The sequence below is a fragment of the Aphelocoma coerulescens genome, chromosome 17 (assembly GCF_041296385.1).
Source record: "Aphelocoma coerulescens isolate FSJ_1873_10779 chromosome 17, UR_Acoe_1.0, whole genome shotgun sequence".
In the NCBI taxonomy this organism is placed as follows: domain Eukaryota; kingdom Metazoa; phylum Chordata; class Aves; order Passeriformes; family Corvidae; genus Aphelocoma; species Aphelocoma coerulescens.
The window spans coordinates 8,472,178-8,489,194 of NC_091030.1; the positions used below are offsets into that span (position 1 = coordinate 8,472,178).

The 17,017-nt window shown below is 54.8% G+C and overlaps 2 protein-coding genes across 13 annotated transcripts in view; one reads left to right on the plus strand and one right to left on the minus strand.

Annotated features, from left to right (window-relative positions):
• The first annotated feature begins 31 nt into the window (after window positions 1-31).
• On the plus strand, window positions 32-1,661 carry DNLZ (DNL-type zinc finger). Its single transcript, XM_069031633.1, has 3 exons — window positions 32-277; window positions 688-827; window positions 1,355-1,661. The coding sequence occupies exons 1-3, from the start codon at window positions 47-49 to the stop codon at window positions 1,524-1,526; spliced, it is 543 nt and encodes a 180-aa protein (XP_068887734.1). The 5' UTR covers window positions 32-46; the 3' UTR covers window positions 1,527-1,661.
• A 98-nt stretch (window positions 1,662-1,759) lies between these two features.
• GPSM1 (G protein signaling modulator 1) overlaps window positions 1,760-17,017 on the minus strand; it is a 73,514-nt gene continuing 58,256 nt past the window's right edge. For 9 of the 12 annotated variants that reach the window (XM_069031615.1, XM_069031616.1, XM_069031620.1 and 6 more), the window contains 3 exons: window positions 9,369-9,528; window positions 6,965-7,173; window positions 1,760-6,857 (listed from right to left, as the gene is read on the minus strand). In XM_069031615.1, the coding sequence (XP_068887716.1) occupies window positions 6,669-6,857; window positions 6,965-7,173; window positions 9,369-9,528 (558 nt within the window). In that variant the 3' untranslated portion in view covers window positions 1,760-6,668. Of the gene's footprint in view, window positions 6,858-6,964; window positions 7,174-9,368; window positions 9,529-13,432; window positions 14,708-14,738; window positions 14,874-14,895; window positions 14,977-17,017 lie in introns of those variants that run through there. The other 3 variants (XM_069031624.1, XM_069031626.1, XM_069031625.1) reach the window with 3 other exon arrangements.

Genomic DNA, 17,017 nt, shown 5'->3' on the forward strand with positions numbered 1-17,017 from the left:
CTACCAACATGGCCGCCGCCGCCGCCTCAGGGCCCGCCCGGTGCGCATGCGCGGTGCGATGCAGCGGGCCGCGCTGAGGGCGCTGCTCCGCGCGCCGCCGCCATGGCGGCCCCGCCGCCCCGCGCCCGGCCTGAGGGGCCCGGCCCGCACCGCCCTAGCGCCTCTCTGGGGTCCGGCCCGCACCGTCCCGGGGCCGCTCTGGAGCCCGGCCCGCCCGCTCTGCACCGCTCCGGGGCCGCCGCCGGCCACGCACTATCGCCTAGTGTACACCTGCAAGGTGGGCCTGGGGCCGGGGGGCTCTGAGGGCACCGGCGCTGGGGTGGCCGGGGGGGTTCTTGGTGTAGCTGTTTTCCTAGTTTTAATCTTGCAAAGACTTAATTCAGAGTGGAAGAGCCCTCTGCAGGTTTCTAGTCCAAGCTTCGTGTTGGAGGAGGATGCTCGGGTTCTTGTGAGTATCTCTGAGGGTGGAGATCCCACAGCCTCTGTGGATGCTCCCCACAAAAAGCAGTAAAACCCTTCTCAGCCTTTGTGTCTCGAGCTGAACTCACGGCATCGTAACATGATGGAGCCGACTTGGGATAGTTAGAGGTGAGGGAGGGAGGAAGCTTTTAATGGCAAAAGTATTTTTGTCTTAAAAGTCCCTGGAGCTGCAGTTACCGTGCTCATAAAATGCATTTTGTTTTTCAGGTGTGCCAGACCCGCTCAGCCAAATCCATCTCTAAGGCCGCCTACCACCGAGGGGTGGTGATCGTGACTTGTCCCGTCTGCAGAAACCACCATGTCATCGCCGATAACCTGGGCTGGTTCTCCGACCTGGAGGGAAAGAGGTGAGTGTGCCAGCAGGATCCTCCTCACACACTGCTCCAGGGTGCAGCTTCCTGCAACAAGATACCTTGTTTCAGTGATGCTTTTAAAATGCGGCTCATACTAAAAACAAAGTTTCATCCAGGTTATTAAAACACATTGACTCGGTTTTCTGTCACTGTAATATGACTGTCACAGTCTAGGATCCCAATAAATTGGTGTGAAGCTGCAGCAGAAGCTGTGGGGTACACGGGGGTCCTTAGTGGTGCCAGCAGGTGATCTGCTCTGGAATTCCAGTGATTTCTAACTTCCTGAGATACCTTTTAAGGCTTCTGTTTAGCTGTAATTGCTAAATTATTGATCCTAGTGGATGAAAACAGTCCCAGAAAGTTTGGGTGGTTTTCTGTGGTGAATTTGGGTGGTGTTCATGGTGATGTTCCTGTGATTCACTGTGTCGTGTCAGTCCTGAGAGCGGAGTGCAGCGAGCCTGTGTGTGACTGTGTTGGGCCTTTGCTGTGGTGTCACTGTTGGTTCTCAAATCGCTGTCCAGGAATATCGAGGAGATCCTGGCAGCCAAAGGGGAGAAGGTGAGACGTGTGGCTGGTGAGGAAGCCCTGGAACTGCTGCTGGAAAGCTCGGCAGAGCCCAGGCCCCAAGGTCAGCTGGCGGAAGGGGACAGCGGGGAACCCCCCCCAGAGCCTGGCAGCAAGGGACACACCTGACACAAGGGATTGTGGCCTGTGGGACAGGTGTGACATGTGGGATTTGGGTCATTTGGCTCGTGGCAAGAGACTCTTCACCTTCATTCCCCAATTTCAACTGTCTGTGTTTAAAATAAACTCGGGTGTTGGGTTTTCTGTGTTGTGTGTCCTTGCCTTTGATCAAGCTGATGTCTTTAGAGATGGTGTAGATATTTTTGCTGGTACTTGTTTTGCTGACTTTGAGGCAACTTTCAGTGCCCCAGCAGTGTTCTGTGCCTGGCTTAGTTCCCTGCTGAGAAGGCAGTCAGAAATTCTTTGTCCATGTGTGTTTGGCCTAACGAGGTGCAGCTGGAACTGGAGATTTTACAGATGCCCAGCTGTGGCAATTGAGGAGATGGGTCCCAAAATTCTAAATTGATACCACCTGAGGAGATGGGTCCCAAAATTCTAAATTGATACCACCTGAGGAGATGGGTCCCAAAATTCTAAAGCCAAAATGACCCTGCAGGAGGGTCAGATCACTGGCTCTTAATGCAGTCAAATGCTGCTTTTATCTATTCTTTGACATCTTCCAGAGTTTTGTTCTGTGTCACCACTCATGTCAGAGCTGAAAGTGTTGTGTTTTGATCCCACTCGAGCTCCAGCATGGGGGTTTTACAACTCCTTGTTGGTGAGGGGGAGTGTGGGTGTGAAGGCAAAATTAATAGTTTTGGAGTATGGTGGAGAGAATTAGAGCACCTAGAAAGTTGTCTTGGCAGATATTGAGGGACTTATTAGTGCTACTGCAGTGTGTTAAGATTAGTTAGAAATTTAAAAAGTAATAAATGACAGATGTGGGAGTTTGTCAGCATGCAGCTCTCGGGTAGTGGTGGATGAGGCACTGAGGTGATCATGTTCACTTAGGGCTTGTTTCCTCTGTAGGTGCTTTCTTAGGGTTTTGAACTTGCAATCAAAGACGAACTGAATTTGGAAGAGCCTTCTGGAGGATTCCAGTCCAATGTGCTTGTCAGGGGAGGATATTCAGGATCCTGTGAATATTGATAAGGGTGGAGGTCCCAAACCTCTATGGATCCCCCTCATTAGGGAGCCACAGAAAGCAGTAAAACCCTCTCACCCTTTTTGTGTTGGGCTGAGCAAACCCAGTTCTCTCAGCCAGGCATCTCCAGGTGCTTGTGGTGCTTCATCAGCCAAGGGTTCAGTGAGGGCATTGCAGGCATTAATGAGTTTCCTCTGGAGTGTTCCCAACAGTTACATGTGTTGCATTATAAGTGTTGGGTCAGACCACCAGGAAAGTTGTCATGTTCCTGTGGGTGTGTCAGTGCAGAGTGATGAAACAGAGGCAGGAACTTCCATCAGCCAGCTCGTGTGTGTTCAGATCCTGGTGAGATACAGCTCGCCCTGAAACAGCCAGCTGCTGGAATGACCCAGAATTGAGAAACAGAATCTTGCAGCTCAATGCACTGCTGTGTTCTCCCCCTGAGCTGGGCTTCTGACACCTATTAGTACTGCTGGAAAAGTGCTTGTTTTATTACCTTTAATCTGAAAATCAGCATTCTGCTTCCATGGTGCTGATGCCTTTGATGGGGTGGAACAGAGCAGCTGTTGCAGGATCCGTGTTGCCTTGGAAACAACTCATTTACAACCTGGCTTTTTTATACTCTTTATACTGTTTTCCTTACCTTTCTTACCTGTTACTGGGTCCCAGCTACAGGAAGGTGGTGCCAGCTTTTGCTGGGTTATAGTGAAAAATGCAGCTAAATCTATTTTGGCTGTTCCTAGATTTTATTGTTTCCTTGTCCCAGTGCCCTGTGGAACCAGGTGCTCTGTGGAGGCAGGACAGAGACAGGTCCCTGTTCCCTGGGGCTGTCTCTGCAGCTCTGAGCATGGAGGGTGGCAGTTCTTTCAGGCCAACATCATGGGAGGGAATTTTCATATAAAACAAAAAGATTTACTGCTAAGAGATTGCAGATAAAAAAGGAATTTTGCACTCCCTTTTGAACTGTGTTTTTCTGAAAAATGGTGTGTCATGGGGCAGTGGCTTTGCTCTGGAAAGGGCACACAGGTGAGCACACGGGCTTGCTTCAGCCAAAGGCAGGGAGTGAGGAGAAGACAGCCTTTCTCTGGGATGCCTTTCTCCAGGACTGACATCAGCCCTGTGTTGCGAGTGCCTCTGGTTGCTTGTTAACAGCTAGGTAGGAGAGGGCAGGATCTCGTGTTTCTGCAGGATTTTTAGGGCTCTTCATGAAGAGGACCTGCCCTGCACTGGGGACAGCCCTGCTCCCAGTAACTCACACTCCACAGCTGCAGCAGCAGTTCACGGGCCGGCAATCCCGCGGCTCTCCAGCGGATGTCAGCATCAGAGAGCTCTTCACGGTGTGGGATCGAGCCTGGCAGCGTGGGGAGGAGGAGGATTCAGCACAGCAGCCACCACTGCGGGCTGCTCTGGAGACTCAATGGCAGCCCGTACCTTGTGCTCACAGGAGCTCAGAATGAGCCTGTGCTGCCTTCCCCAGCTGCTCAGGATGGAGAGACAGGAGGTGAGACCCCCATCACTCACTCCCAGGGATCACCTGTTCCTGGGAATCTAAGCCTCTATGCACCTGAGGGCACAGTTCTGTCCCCAGGTCACACACAGAGCTTTCTAGCACAGAGTTGCTGTGCCCAGGCACCCAGAGGCATGAGAACAGCTGATGAGAACAAACTGGTGGCTCTTTATTAATCTTTGATCAGGGCTGGCAGGGGTCAGCACAGATTAGCCAGGCATGGGAAGCCCAGCTGTAACTTGGCTTTATCCTCACAGGGCTCAGGATCCAAACTCTCCCAGGCCACCTTCTAGCCCAGTCCAACAGCCTACTCATGCCTGCTGTGCTGGAACGAGGTAGTGCTGCTGCTTTGTGTCTTCTCTGAGGGCTGGTGCCAGGACTGTGCCCAGCACTCCCGCCCTTGTCCCCTGGCTCTGGGGAACGACCCAGCTTTGGGCCAGGCGCCGGGGCGGCACCGAGACGAGGCAGAGCCGCGCAGGGCTTGAAAGGAACAGCTCAGCCTCTCCTCGGCCTTTGCCAGTGGCCTTTTCTCAGCCGTGCAGGGCTGCTCTGTCTGCCTTGTCGTCGTGGAAACTTTTGGGCAGGGAATTCTCAGGGCTTTGTGCCTTCCCTCCACAGCCACATCCATGCTGGCAGGCAGGCAGAGCTGGGATGGCGGTGGCTTGCCAGGAGCCCCATGTGCTCGTAGCATAAAGCGATGTGGAGGTGGGTGTACAATGCTTTTCTTAACACATGTGGTGGTGTCTGTCACCAGAGACCCCCATCCACCCCCATCCCTCTTCCAAAGGGCCAGGATTAGCTCTTCTGTCAGCCAGGAAATAATGGAAATGAGTATTTGCACTGAAGCTTAGACACAAATATTTATTAAGCACAATTCCCCCCACCCCTTCCCCTTGAGCTGTATTCATTTCTAATATATTAATCCATTTGGCAGATTATTTTTTAGAAAAAAACCAAGTACCTGTGGGTTGGAAATTCCCATTAAAATGACATTAGCAAATGCACATGTAAAAAATAAATAAGCTCATACATTCAAGTATATGGCAAATAATACCTCAATAATACCTCTGAAAGCTTAATGGTCAGATTCCAGTTCACCACCTGGCTGAGAGCTGCACAGGCCTGAGCCTGCAGCTGGTCAGGTCATCATCCTCAATGTTTACCTCTTTTACAAATGCCAGCTTGGCTGGTAGATAGGGGGTGGGCAAGTCCTCCTCTCCCCTCTCCAGAGCTCTGCCTAGCCCCAGGAGGGAGGGAGACCCGGCCTAGGCCAAGCAGCAGGTGAGTGCTCCCAGGTAGCAGGTAAACTGCAGCTACCACTCCACATGGTCAGTGCAGGCAGGGTAAATGCCCCATGAGCAGCATCACTGGTCTAAAAATATCTCCCTGCTGGTTGGGAATGTTTCCATCAAACGCATTTTGAATCAAAAGTGCTGATTTATTCTCTGCAGGAACGGCGCTGCTTCGGCACAACTCAGTGCTGGAGTTTCTGAAGTGCAGCATAGTCTCTGGTCAAGCAAAGGAGAAATACTGCACCTCCTCAAGCCAGGTCCCTGCTCCCCTCCTCCAGCTTTTCCAGCTAGTCCAAAAGGGGAAAGGAATGACAGTAAATGTGACTTCCCAGCCAGCCCCCCAGGCTGGGGCTCTCCTGAGGCTCCAGTGCCTGGAGATGGGTGGACAGAACCGGAGTGCCTCACTGGGAGTAGCTCAGTGCTGGTTTGAGGAGAAACAGGAGCAGGGCCATGGGCACAGAAGGGAGGAGGGATGTGCCATGGGCAGAAAGCTTTGCTGGCTGTTGAAGCAGGGCCCTGTCTCACAGGTTCTGTCTCAGACACCCTCACCTCAGCTCAGTGGCACCAGGAGCTGTCCCTGTTTGCCATGGGCTGAACACTTGGGCAGAGCCCTCCTTCCTCCTTCCCCCTGCCCAGGAACAGCCCCTGGCATGGGGCTGCAGTTGGGGCTGCAGAGCTGCCTGGGCTCCAGAGGTAACAAATCCCACTAAAGCTCAAGGTGACCAAGGCTTTGCCCCTACTCAGCAGGTCCTGCAGGGCTGCAGCTGGAAGCAGAGAATGTCCAGGGCTCTCCAGAGAGTCCTCAGCAAACCTAAAATACACTCAGGTGTGTGGGACCACAATGCAGCTGGGATGGAGTCAGATTTAAAGGACTTGGGCTCTTTTTCTCCTGTAGAAGGAACAAAGCTGAACAAGATGTTCCAGGGAAGGATCCAGAGCCATTTGTGTCAGGGAAGGCAGGAGGACTTCAAAATGGAAAAGGTGTTCTTCCCTTTCCCTGTATAATTAGAAGTGTTGTGGAAATAAAAGACACAGAGGCTGGAGTTAACTACCCCCTGTGGGCTCCTCCAAGTTCCTGGGATTTTAGGTGATCAGCAGAGGGGCTGCTAAAGTCTTCCAGGTGCTGTGCCCAGTGTTCTAGAAAAACCCCTTGTTTAAAAACTGTCCCCCATCCGTTGGGCTTTCCCGTAGGAACACGATGGAAGTGCAGCTCCCGGGACAAGACTGGGAGTACAGGAGTGCTCAGGCTTGAACTCACCTACTCTTTTTTTTCCTTCTTAAAAAACAAAATAAAGCTGAAACAACCCCCCCAGATTAAAGCCCAGTTCTTAACTGGAACCAGGCCTCTGCTGCTCCTCCTCGGCCGCCTCCTGGCCTGAGGCCAAATCCACACGCTGCTCGTCCATGCGTTTGGCCTGGACACGCTGGATGAGGCTGAAAAAGTCTTCGTCGGGCATGGTGGGGCCACGGGGGATGGAGTCTGGGGGGGCACAGCGCTGGTCATCGATCCTGGAGGACTGTAGGGGAGAAAGGGGCCTTAGCACAGGGCAGGGCCAGGACAGCCTTGCCATGAAGGAAAGGGCTGGAGCAGAGGTGTCACAGCTCCCCAGCCCTGTGCCCGTACCTGACACTTCATGAGCATGTTGAAGAACTCGTCCCCGGGCTCCTGGGCATCCCCCTCCACACGCAGGTGGCCCAGGTTGTTGTGGGTTATCCGCAGGCCAGGCAGGTTGCCCACATTGGCACGTTGGTCATCCAGGCGCCTGCTCTGGGAGCTGGCGATGAGGTCAAAGAACTCCTCTGTTTGTGGAGATGCCATCATGGTGGACTGTGCTGGGGAGAGAAGAGCACACAGCAGGGTCACCACTCTGCCTGAGCTGCAGAGCCCAAATCCCCCTCCCCAAACTCCTCTCCAACCCACACAAATCCAGCAGGCAGCAGAGAGGGAATCGGGTGCCTTGATAAAGCAGAACCTCACACACCCACCTCCCATTGCTGCGTGCCCTGAGGGGCTCCCTGCTCCTGCCTACTCCTGTGCTTGGCCAGCTCCTGGAGGCCACCAAAGGTGCCACCTCAGCCCAGGAGATCCAGCGCCCGGAGCTGAGCCACTGCCTGGGTGCGATCCCCGCTGTTTCCAGCACTACAGGCAGCTTCCACTGCCACTTCCACTCTGGGTTTCCACCTGGAGCCAAGAGGCACAGGCAGAGCTGGGCAATCGCAGGTGAGCACAGAGTTCCTGAGGGCTCCTGTGGCTGTGACAGGCACCCACACGATCCCAACAGCCTGGAATAATTCCAGACAAGCCATCAGCAAAGCCCAGGCCTGGCGGAGCCTCTCACCTGGCAGCACCTTCCCAGGCCCCCCAGAAATCTGGGCTGTTTGCTCAAGGAGAGGCACTGCCGAGGTGAGTCCGGCTGTCACGGGCTGCAGGACCTGCGTCAGCACCAGCAAAACACTCCTGGCTCTGTGTCTGCTCATCTCACGCAGCAGAGCCAGCCTGGGCTGTGCTGGTGCTGGGGGGTCCCAGTCCAGAACCAGTACATGTCATCTATCCACCACTGAGCCTTTGGAAACGCCTCTGGGCAGCGCTCCCTGGAAAGAGCCTCTTGGCTCCTGCAGCTGCCGGGTAGGGGAAGGCTCCCAAACAACAGACACTGCACTCAGACAGGGACAAGCAAAGGGAAACTGTGAGAAATCCAGCTCAAGTGGTGTTAATTTCCCTGAGCACAAAGCACTGGAGCAGAGCCTGCTCCGAGCCTCCCGACACAAGTTCTAAGAGCCCCAGCTCATGGAGCTGCAGAAACACAAGAAAATCTCAGTGCTGACGCAGAGATGAGTTTCCTCCCCTTCAGCTCACAAAGAATCCTTGAAAATAACACGTCCAAAAGGCTCAGAGCCCAAATGTGGGGCTGCTCGTGCATTCTTTATAAAGCTCCGCATTTTCAACCCCGTCTCCTAAATTACACAGCTGTTACAGCCAAATGCACTTGTGTGTCAGAAATGCATCTCTTGACAAAGCGATGCTCATTTCCACCTTATTTTTAGACCATAAAAACCCTCTCACCTCACAGCCAACCTGCCTTCCTGCCACAGCCTGACCTTCTCGGCTTCAGCCCCTGCCCCTGCTCCTTGTGCTGCAGCTCTGGGACCGGTGTCAGGGGTCTCCTCCTCTCCCGTTTGCACTTTGTATTCATTTGGAAACTGATGATGAACAAATCCATCAGTTTAAATAACTGGTTTGAGCCCTTTGTGCTGGTGATTAAGCGTGTGAGGGTGATCTGTGCATTTTAGAGCTTCTCCCCAGCTTGGGTTAAACAAAGGCCCTGAACACTGAAAAAGCCACAAAACCCAAGCGCAAACACAGCCCTGCCTTTCCTGCCCTGTCTATTTGTCAGACGCCTTCCTCAATTTATCCCTGTCCTTCCTAGGGCTGAGCTGTTTGCCTGAGCAGCTTCCCACTGTTTATCCATCCTTCTGGCTCCTCTGTCTTCACACAGCACCTAACACCACTGCATCCAAGAACAGTACAAAATCCAGAAGTTTTTCCTCCATGGCAACACTATTACAAAAACTGGCAATATTTTAACTTGCCTGAGAAAGCCTGACCCAGCCCCTGCATGTCCCAGACCCCAGGTTCTCACAAAGCTCCCTCAGCAACGTGACCATCATCATCTTCCTCCTGGAGGTACTGGAACTGGCACAAGTCCTTGTGCCAACCTCCCTGTTCAGAATCCAAGACCTAAAGACCCTCACTGAAAAAAATCTAAATGTATTTTGCATTTCTCTCGCTAATTTACTCCCCAAACCTTAGCTCACATTCTGCAGCCTTTCCCTCAGCAACCATTTACACGAGAATGTTTTTTCCTTCCTTAAATAATGACGGAGATTGCCAAGGAACTGCTAAGTTCAGAGAGCCAAGGCTCAAGGAAAACATCACAGGATGCACGGCAAACCACAACAGCTGGGCACGCCGCAGGAGCAGCGTCGCTCCCACAGGGACAGGGACTTGGGAACGCATCGGTGCTCACATATCCGCTCTCCCAGGGCAGGGACCCGCGTGGCAGCTGCCTCCGCAGCCTCGGCTGGGCACTCCTCCAACGGGCAGCGCTGATCATCCATCCGGTTGCTCTGGAACTTGCTCAACAGGTCAAAGAAGCATTCCTCGTCCGAAGGGGTCCGGTTGATTTTCTGGGAAGAGAGAGGAGAGTCAGAACACCCCAAACAAGTCCCCGAGTCCAATCACTCCGTCCAGCGCAGCCTCGGGAATAGCTGTGTCCTCTTCTGGTCTGTTCAGGGGCCGGCTCCTGGCTGTGCCCCAGATGTGCCAAGCCCCGCAGTCTGGAGCCTGCTGGGGTCTCTGCTCTTTGGTCCCTCTGATCCCAGAAGCTCCAGGCACTACCACAGCCCAAACGCGAGCCCAGCACACGGATGAGCCCTGTGCAGAGCAGCCACTGCAGAGCACCCAGAGCAACCTGGAGGCTGAATGGGAAAGGGGGGAGGAAAGGGGACAGCATGCACAGCATTCACCCTGGCACTGCTCCAAGGGGAGCTTCTGGGCTGGAAAGGGCTGGGCTCAGAGCAGGATGAGAGGAACCGTGCAGCCACCCTGGCTGAAGTGCTGCCGTGTGCCCAGCCAGGACTCAGCCCAAGCTCAGGGTTTGCTTTTTCCACCAGCTAAATCCTTCCAGGACACTGCCCCTCACACCCCAACGCTTCTCCTTGGTGCCCCTGTGTCCTCAGCACAGCACTTGTAGCACTCACCCAGCTGAAAATGCCACAAAATTACAGTTTTTCAGGACAACAGTTCTTGCACAAGAGCCCCAAATGAGCACCTTGCACTGGACAGGGATATATTTAAGTCGTGCTGCAGGAGGCTCGCGTTGGAGGCAGCCTCTCCAAGCCACTTCCAGCAGGGAGAGGGGCTGTGTGTCCTGATCTGGAGCAGACAGAGCAGCAGGAACAACAGATCTTTCCAAGGAGTCGCTTGGAATGGGAGATAAAATTAGTCAGTGATAAAAGGGGCATCTGCCAGGCTTGGGGATATTCCCTACACACCAAGCTGGTCCCACCAGTTGCTGGAAAAAATACCACAACAGACAACAACCAAAACCTCCTAGAACTGAGTCTATCTGAGCTATTTCCTAGCTGACGCCAGTCTGGGAAGGGGCACTGGGTCCCTCCTGGAGGGCTGCACATCCCACCAGAGAGATGGAGAGGGCACGGGGAGAGCCCGCCAGACTTTCCAGCGCAGCAAGGGATTCCCTTGGCTGCTGATGAAGCAAAGTCCCTCTCCCAGCTCTGCTGGTGGCCACTCTGGGCAGTCTGGGAGCCTTCCCAATCCTACCACACACGGTTCCATTTCCACCAGAGCTGTTCCCCGGGGCAGGGGCAGGCAAAGCCCTTCACGGGAGCTCTGCAGTGGGGAGAGACTTGTGCCGACAGGGTTAAAGCCACAAGTTGGATTGGGTAAATGAAGGAAAACAATTTTCCTGTATGCTAAGCGAAGCAGATGAGATGCACTCAGCTTCTATTTAGGGCAGCGTCAAAATTAGCAGCGGGCCAGAGAGGAACATTGGCAATGTGGGAGCTGATCAGGGAGGGGAAAAACCCCTCTCACCTCCTGCCTGCCACGTGCTGATTCATTAATGGAGCCACAGCTCCAATGGGCCCTCTGAGCCACCAACAGTTGCACCTCGGAAATCAAAGCTGGATTGGGCTTGAACTGAGGGTGAACTGCATCTCTCACAGCTCTGCTATGTTGGGTTGTGTGACCCAAATTTCAGGGTAGAGGAGGAAATCGGTTCATTCACACCGAGCCTCCCTCCTGCTTTTCCACGACTGCATGGAGTAAATCAGAGCAGTCCTGGATCCATGGGAGAAGTTCCCGCTTGCAGGAGCAGCCTGGCAGTGCATGGCCAGAGCCCCCAGCTCAGGGCTGCCCCTCCACAGGGACCAGATCCCCCCACAGCACATCCTGCAGAGACCCTGCAGTTCGGGGTGTCAGGATCCTGCTCCCAACGTGCCTGGCAGAGGAAAGGATGCTCTGAATCAGTAGGAAGAGCAGCCAAGAGCACGGAGGTGTGGGACAGGGCTCGCTGTGTGCCTGGCTACCTCCCAGTGGCACCTGAGGGGCAGGAGGCCGACAGGGCTTTGCCAGCCCAGGATGGCCCATGGGCAGCCCCAGGGCAGCACCTTCGGGCACCAGGCTCCCTCCAGCCAAACCCTGCCCCAGGCCTGAACCTCTCTAATTAAAATGCCCAAATGTGACAACGCACGGAGTGCTCGGCTCCTTCCCTGCCAGGCTGCTCCCAGCCCCGAGGCAGGAGCTTCGAGGGCAGATGGAGGTGTGATCACACCCTGGGGCTCGCCATCTGCTCCCGAGCTGTGCTCGCTCAGGGCTTGGCACAGCCAGGGTCAGGAGGCTTCCTGAGAGCCAGGGCATCCCCTCATGGGGCTGAGCAACAGCCCTGCCACAGCACAGATGCACAGCCACACCCCTAAATGGCTCCTCGGCACCAGCTTCGGTTTTCCAGCCCCAAGACCAATTCTCATCTCGTGGCTGGTATCCCTGCCTGGCCTCATCCCTTGTTCTCTGCCTCCAGCACTGCAACTGCCCAAATTCTGCCAACTGTCACCTTCCTGTGGCAGCCAGATGCCATCATAAAGAGTAAAACCAACCCCATCTGCACGGGGCAGAGGGACCTGGGGGCTGCTGGCACTGTAGAGATCACCCCGGGGCAGATTTGGCTGCAAACATGCCCACTCTTGGCAGGGGTACAGGGACACTCCCGCCTCTGCCCACACAGGGACAAGGACAAGTGTGGAGCCTCTGCTCCTGCTCCCTAACCTCAGGCAGGACACAGATGGCACCATCCCAAGCAGGTGGAGGTCCCACTCATGGGGATTAGAGCTTTGTTCACATTTTCTGAGTGGCTGGGAGCAGGACTCTCCCCACATGGGCCACTGGAAGGCATCCAGGCTTTTGCACGCATTCCCTTGCTGGTGGAGGAACAGGCTGTTTAACCTGCCTGGGTGGATTCAGGATGTGTAAAACCACAGCTGAGGTGTTGGAAAGGCAGCAAAAAGCAGCTGCAGAGCGTGACAGGCGCCTGCTCTGCCACCCTCCCCTCTGCCTGCAGGCTGGGACCACCAGCTCCTCAGAAGCCCCAAGCCCTAGGGTAAGGTCACTACACCAGGTGGAGGAGCACAATGCCACTGATTTTGCTCTCTGATAAACTCTCACACCAAATAAAACCCGTCACAGTTTTGGGCTGAGAAGGTCCTGGGCTGCACAGCTCTGCCCCAGAGGTGCAGCACGGGGAGCAGCATCTCCTGGGGAAATCCCTCACTGACCACTCCAGATGTGCAGGTGAGGCCAAGGCTGAAGTGATCCCAGGTGAGGCAAAACAAAGTCAGAACTGACTCCTGTGCCTCAATGCCTCTGGCCATTTTCACTCAGATTCAGGAAAGCCATGAAACAAAGGCAGAAAGCCTCATTGCAAGAACTAAACCTCTCCAGCTCCCAACACCTGAAGCCACAGCCCACAGATGCCCTGCAGGGCTTCCACCTTGGACCCGCTGCCCACCTGGGACTGTGCAGAGAACTTTTTCTGACACATTCCCACTGCCCTATCCTGGGATCAGCACCCTGTCCCAATCTCTGGCACCTGAGCAACCCAGACCCCCCTTCATCCACAGCTGTGCCCCCCAGCACACCAAGATCTGCTGCCAGAGATCCCCTCAACCCAACGCTCTGGTGGCGGCTTTTCCCACAGCTTCCTGCTGCCCCCACAGCAGCTCAGGATGCAACTCTTCCCACACCGCTGCTGAGCCCCACCAAAGCCTGTCAGATCTGCTCTGGGACAGTGCCCCAAAGGTCCCCAAGCATCGCGGCAGGTATTTCTGTGCTGGCCAAGTCATGGCAGATCCCTCAGCGATTCCATAGTCACCCAAACACAGGTGAAACGTCCGCTGCGAAGGGAGCTTCACCCACCAAACCAAACCACAGACACTCATGAGCCACCCAAAGAGCCAAACCTTGTCCCTGTGTCAGACCAGCTTCTCTCACAGCTGGTGTCCCCAGGGCACTGACCTGCCTTTGGTTCCCCTCCTCTCCTCCAGGCTCAGCTTCTTGCAGACCTGACCCGATGCAGGACGGAGCGTCAGGCTCAAGGGCTGCTCACTCCGGCTTTGTCCAGCCCTCCAAGGGGACAGCACGTTGGGACCTGCAGGCAGGACCCAGTGGTGGATGGACCCTGGTGGGTCTGGTAGAGCCGATCCAGCTCGGGAGCTGCTGCCTGAAAGTGTCTGGTGAGCGCCCAGGTCAGGGACGAGCGAGGACGGCGGCAGGTTCAGGGATAACACAGCAGCGCTCACTGTCACCCCCTCAGCATTTAAATGTGTCCACCACGATTTCACCTGATTTCAGGGAGGACACAACCTGGACATGAAGTGACCTGACCACGTCCCACAGAGACAGAGCTGGGACAGGATGCAGCAATCAGTCCCTAGGACCAAGTTCTACCCTGTGGACAGTCCTTGGAAATCTGTGCCCTTGTCTGAGAGGGCTCTTATCTGCCCCGGGCTTGGCAGTTATCCATTCCCACACATCCATGCCCACGTGCCCTGCCCTATCTGCCTCTCCCCCTGTGAACCAGACATGTCACCGCTCCTTACCTCTGCTCTTTTCAAGGCAGCCGACCTCAAAATCTCCAGGCAGGAGCAGGGCTGGTGCTGCTGGTGACCACCAGTGCCAGAAGCACCGTATCCAGGGCTGTCTGTCAGTCCCCTGCACGCGGCTTTTCTTTATCCTGCACCACCCCACACCTCACCCCAGAGAACTCACCGTGGGGGCTGCACCTCTGGCACGGCCACAACCCCAAACCCCAAAAACATCAGGCACTGAACTTCCCCACCTCACCTGGAGAAAGGCACCAAGGGGGAGGTTTGCAGAGAAGCAAGCGGGGGTGGAGGAGAGGAGAGGAGTGGAAGGAAATCCCTGGCTGAAATCCACAGCCTGTTTTACCAGGAGGTGAAATGCCTGGAGAATCGTCCCTCGGCTCCAGAGCAGGGCTGTCCCTGTCCCCAGCCACCAGCTCCTCGGCTGGAGTCGCCACTCCTCGTCAGCTTCAGAGGCAGCAGAGCTGTAAAACTCGCCTGGTCTTTGCTGAGGACACCACTTCCCTTCCCGTGCCAATCCTCGGGCGCTGCTGCCACGCTGCCCCCGCGATGCAGGGCTGGTGACAGACACCCCGTGTCCCCCTGTGGGCACGGCCGGGCTCAGGGACCCACCGCCCACCCTCGGCACGCTCTGCTGTGAGACACGGCACACCCGGAGCAGCCTGAGCACCGCTGCAGCTGCAAAAATATTAATAATAAAAAGTTCACACCGGAGCTACCTGAAAACTTTAAATCCCCGAGCACACACGGCACATCCCGGCCTGAGTGAATCCTCTGCGTCTCCGTATCCACCTCCTCCTCCTGCTCCTCCCGATCCAGCCTCTCATTTCAGAGAAAGAAGGAAACACAAACAAACCCCGAGTTTGCCTCACTGACCTCAGCAGCCAGCTCTTCCCCGGCTCCGGCTCTCACATGTCCGCGGGCAGGAGCGCTGCCGGCGCTGGATGCTCCAGCTGCCCGAGGCTCTCGCAGCCCCGCCGAGCGGGATTTGTGCGGAGCGGGATTCGTGCGGAGCGATGTGAAGAACGTCGCCGGCTCCAGTGACCCGCTGGGTGCGAGCTGAGGCTTAAAGCGACAGCCCCGCTGCCACCTCCTCCCGGAGCCACTCCGTGCCCTGGCACGGTGCGGGGGGGGGCTCCGGAGAAGGCTCCTCTCTCCCTCACCTCGCTGCCACGATCCTCCTGCTATTAGATGATGCTCTTAAACACACAGTGCAGCTACGTGAATATTTAGCTTTCCTTCCACCTCCTCACCTCCCACCCGCCACACTCACTTCACCTTAAAAATAGATTGGGATCGATTCTCCCAAACTACATCTGCAAACACACTCGGCTCCGCAGGCACAGGCACCACGGCAGCAAACGCTCTGTGCACACACAGACACAATCTGAGCATTTGGATTTAAAGCACCAAAATACTGAAGGACCATTTTTAGCTCCTGATAGTCCTCCTGCTCCTCATATTATTAGATATGTGTGGTTTTTTTGTCTTATTGCAAGAGCCGAGGCTGCTGAGCCATAAGCAATCTCTTGATTTAAATGTAACACTGCTCGACAGAGGGAAATTTCTAATTGCAAAAGGGTTTTAAACAGGGAAAGATGGAAATGCCACGCAGCAGCCAAAGAGCTGTTCTTACCTCACGTTTGTGAAATGGGGCACTGGGAAGAAAAGCACTTTTCCAAAGGGGCAAAATGGGGATAGAGCCCCGCTGGCACTCTCGGCTCTCTGTCCACACTTGTCCTTCATTCTCATTTTTCACTACAAAAGTAGGAAATTACTTTAACCTGAACAGAAAATGCAGCTTTGGGGAACTGCCCATGCTATTCCACACCAGTAAATTCATTTCCAGGAGTCACACAGTAATTTCCAGAGAAAGATGGAAACTGTGTGGGACCTGAGACCAGGACTCCTGGCTCGGTACCTGGCCCCAACTGAAGAGGGAAAGAAGGGTTGAGGGAGGGCAAGGCACAGCCACAGCTCCTGTGAGCTCAACACCAGTGCTGCAGCCCCATTCCCACTGGGGCTGAGATCAGGGGATCCATGGATAGAGGGGGGCAACGGGGGAATGAACCAGGATGGGGACTCTGCCCCGATCTGAAGAGCTGAGTCGCCTTGGGAGAGCTCTGCAAGGGGGAATCTGCAGCTGGTATGGGGGGAAATGCAGAAAATGGCTATAACAGAGGGGCAGAGCCCACACACACGAGGTCGGTGCTTGGAACAACATAAGGAAATGACATTTTCCCTCTGAGTTTAGGATGCAGCAAAGGAGAATGAGTGAGACATCTGTGATCTGCAGAGACACCACCTACAACGTCAGGTTGGAGCTCAGGGAGCTGAGCGTGTCCTGGGCACACGTGTGCCCTGCACTGTGCTGTGCCCAGCCCCTGGCACAGCCCATCCACACCCTGCCCAGGCCCAGGACGTGCACACACTTCCCTTGGAGCATGAAATTATCACCCTCACTTGGACTATTTTCAAAGATTTTTCTCCCTTTAAACAACTCGCCCACTCATCCCTATAAACGCCAGTGCTAAAAGCTGGTTCTGTTGTTAAGATTTCAAATAACTCGGGTTTTATTGTTCCAAACAAAATCAAAATAACTCACCCACGCTCCCTCCTTCCGTAACACAGTCAGTGCTGACCTGTTGGGACCGTGCCCTGCTGCCACACACGGCTCAAACCCAGGCCTGTGGCTCAGCAGCAGGTGACAACCTCATTGCTGATTGCATTTGGAGGGAGCCTTGGGGGTGTCTGGCTCAAGTGTTACTGACACCTCTGCTGCTTGCAGTGCTGATCTGACTGTCTGGAAGCCACTGCCACTGTGACCAGATTGGGCCACTTTGTGCCACGACCACATTAATACACTTTTTCCTCAGCTACACAACAAGCTGTCCTGAAATCACAGGTCAATCCAGCCCTTACTGCTGAGACCAGTGGGAATTACTTCTGGTTTCTCTTCTGTGTATTCCAACAGTCCTCTGCAGTTAATGTAGCAACT

Excerpts from the sequence above, each read along its gene's own strand:
- DNLZ (XM_069031633.1), top strand. The coding sequence starts at position 47 with ATGCGCGGTGCGATGCAGCGGGCCGCGCTGAGGGCGCTGCTCCGCGCG. Across the intron at positions 278-687 it reads GCCTAGTGTACACCTGCAAG|GTGTGCCAGACCCGCTCAGC; the intron begins GTGGGCCTGGGG and ends TTTGTTTTTCAG. Across the intron at positions 828-1,354 it reads TCCGACCTGGAGGGAAAGAG|GAATATCGAGGAGATCCTGG; the intron begins GTGAGTGTGCCA and ends ATCGCTGTCCAG.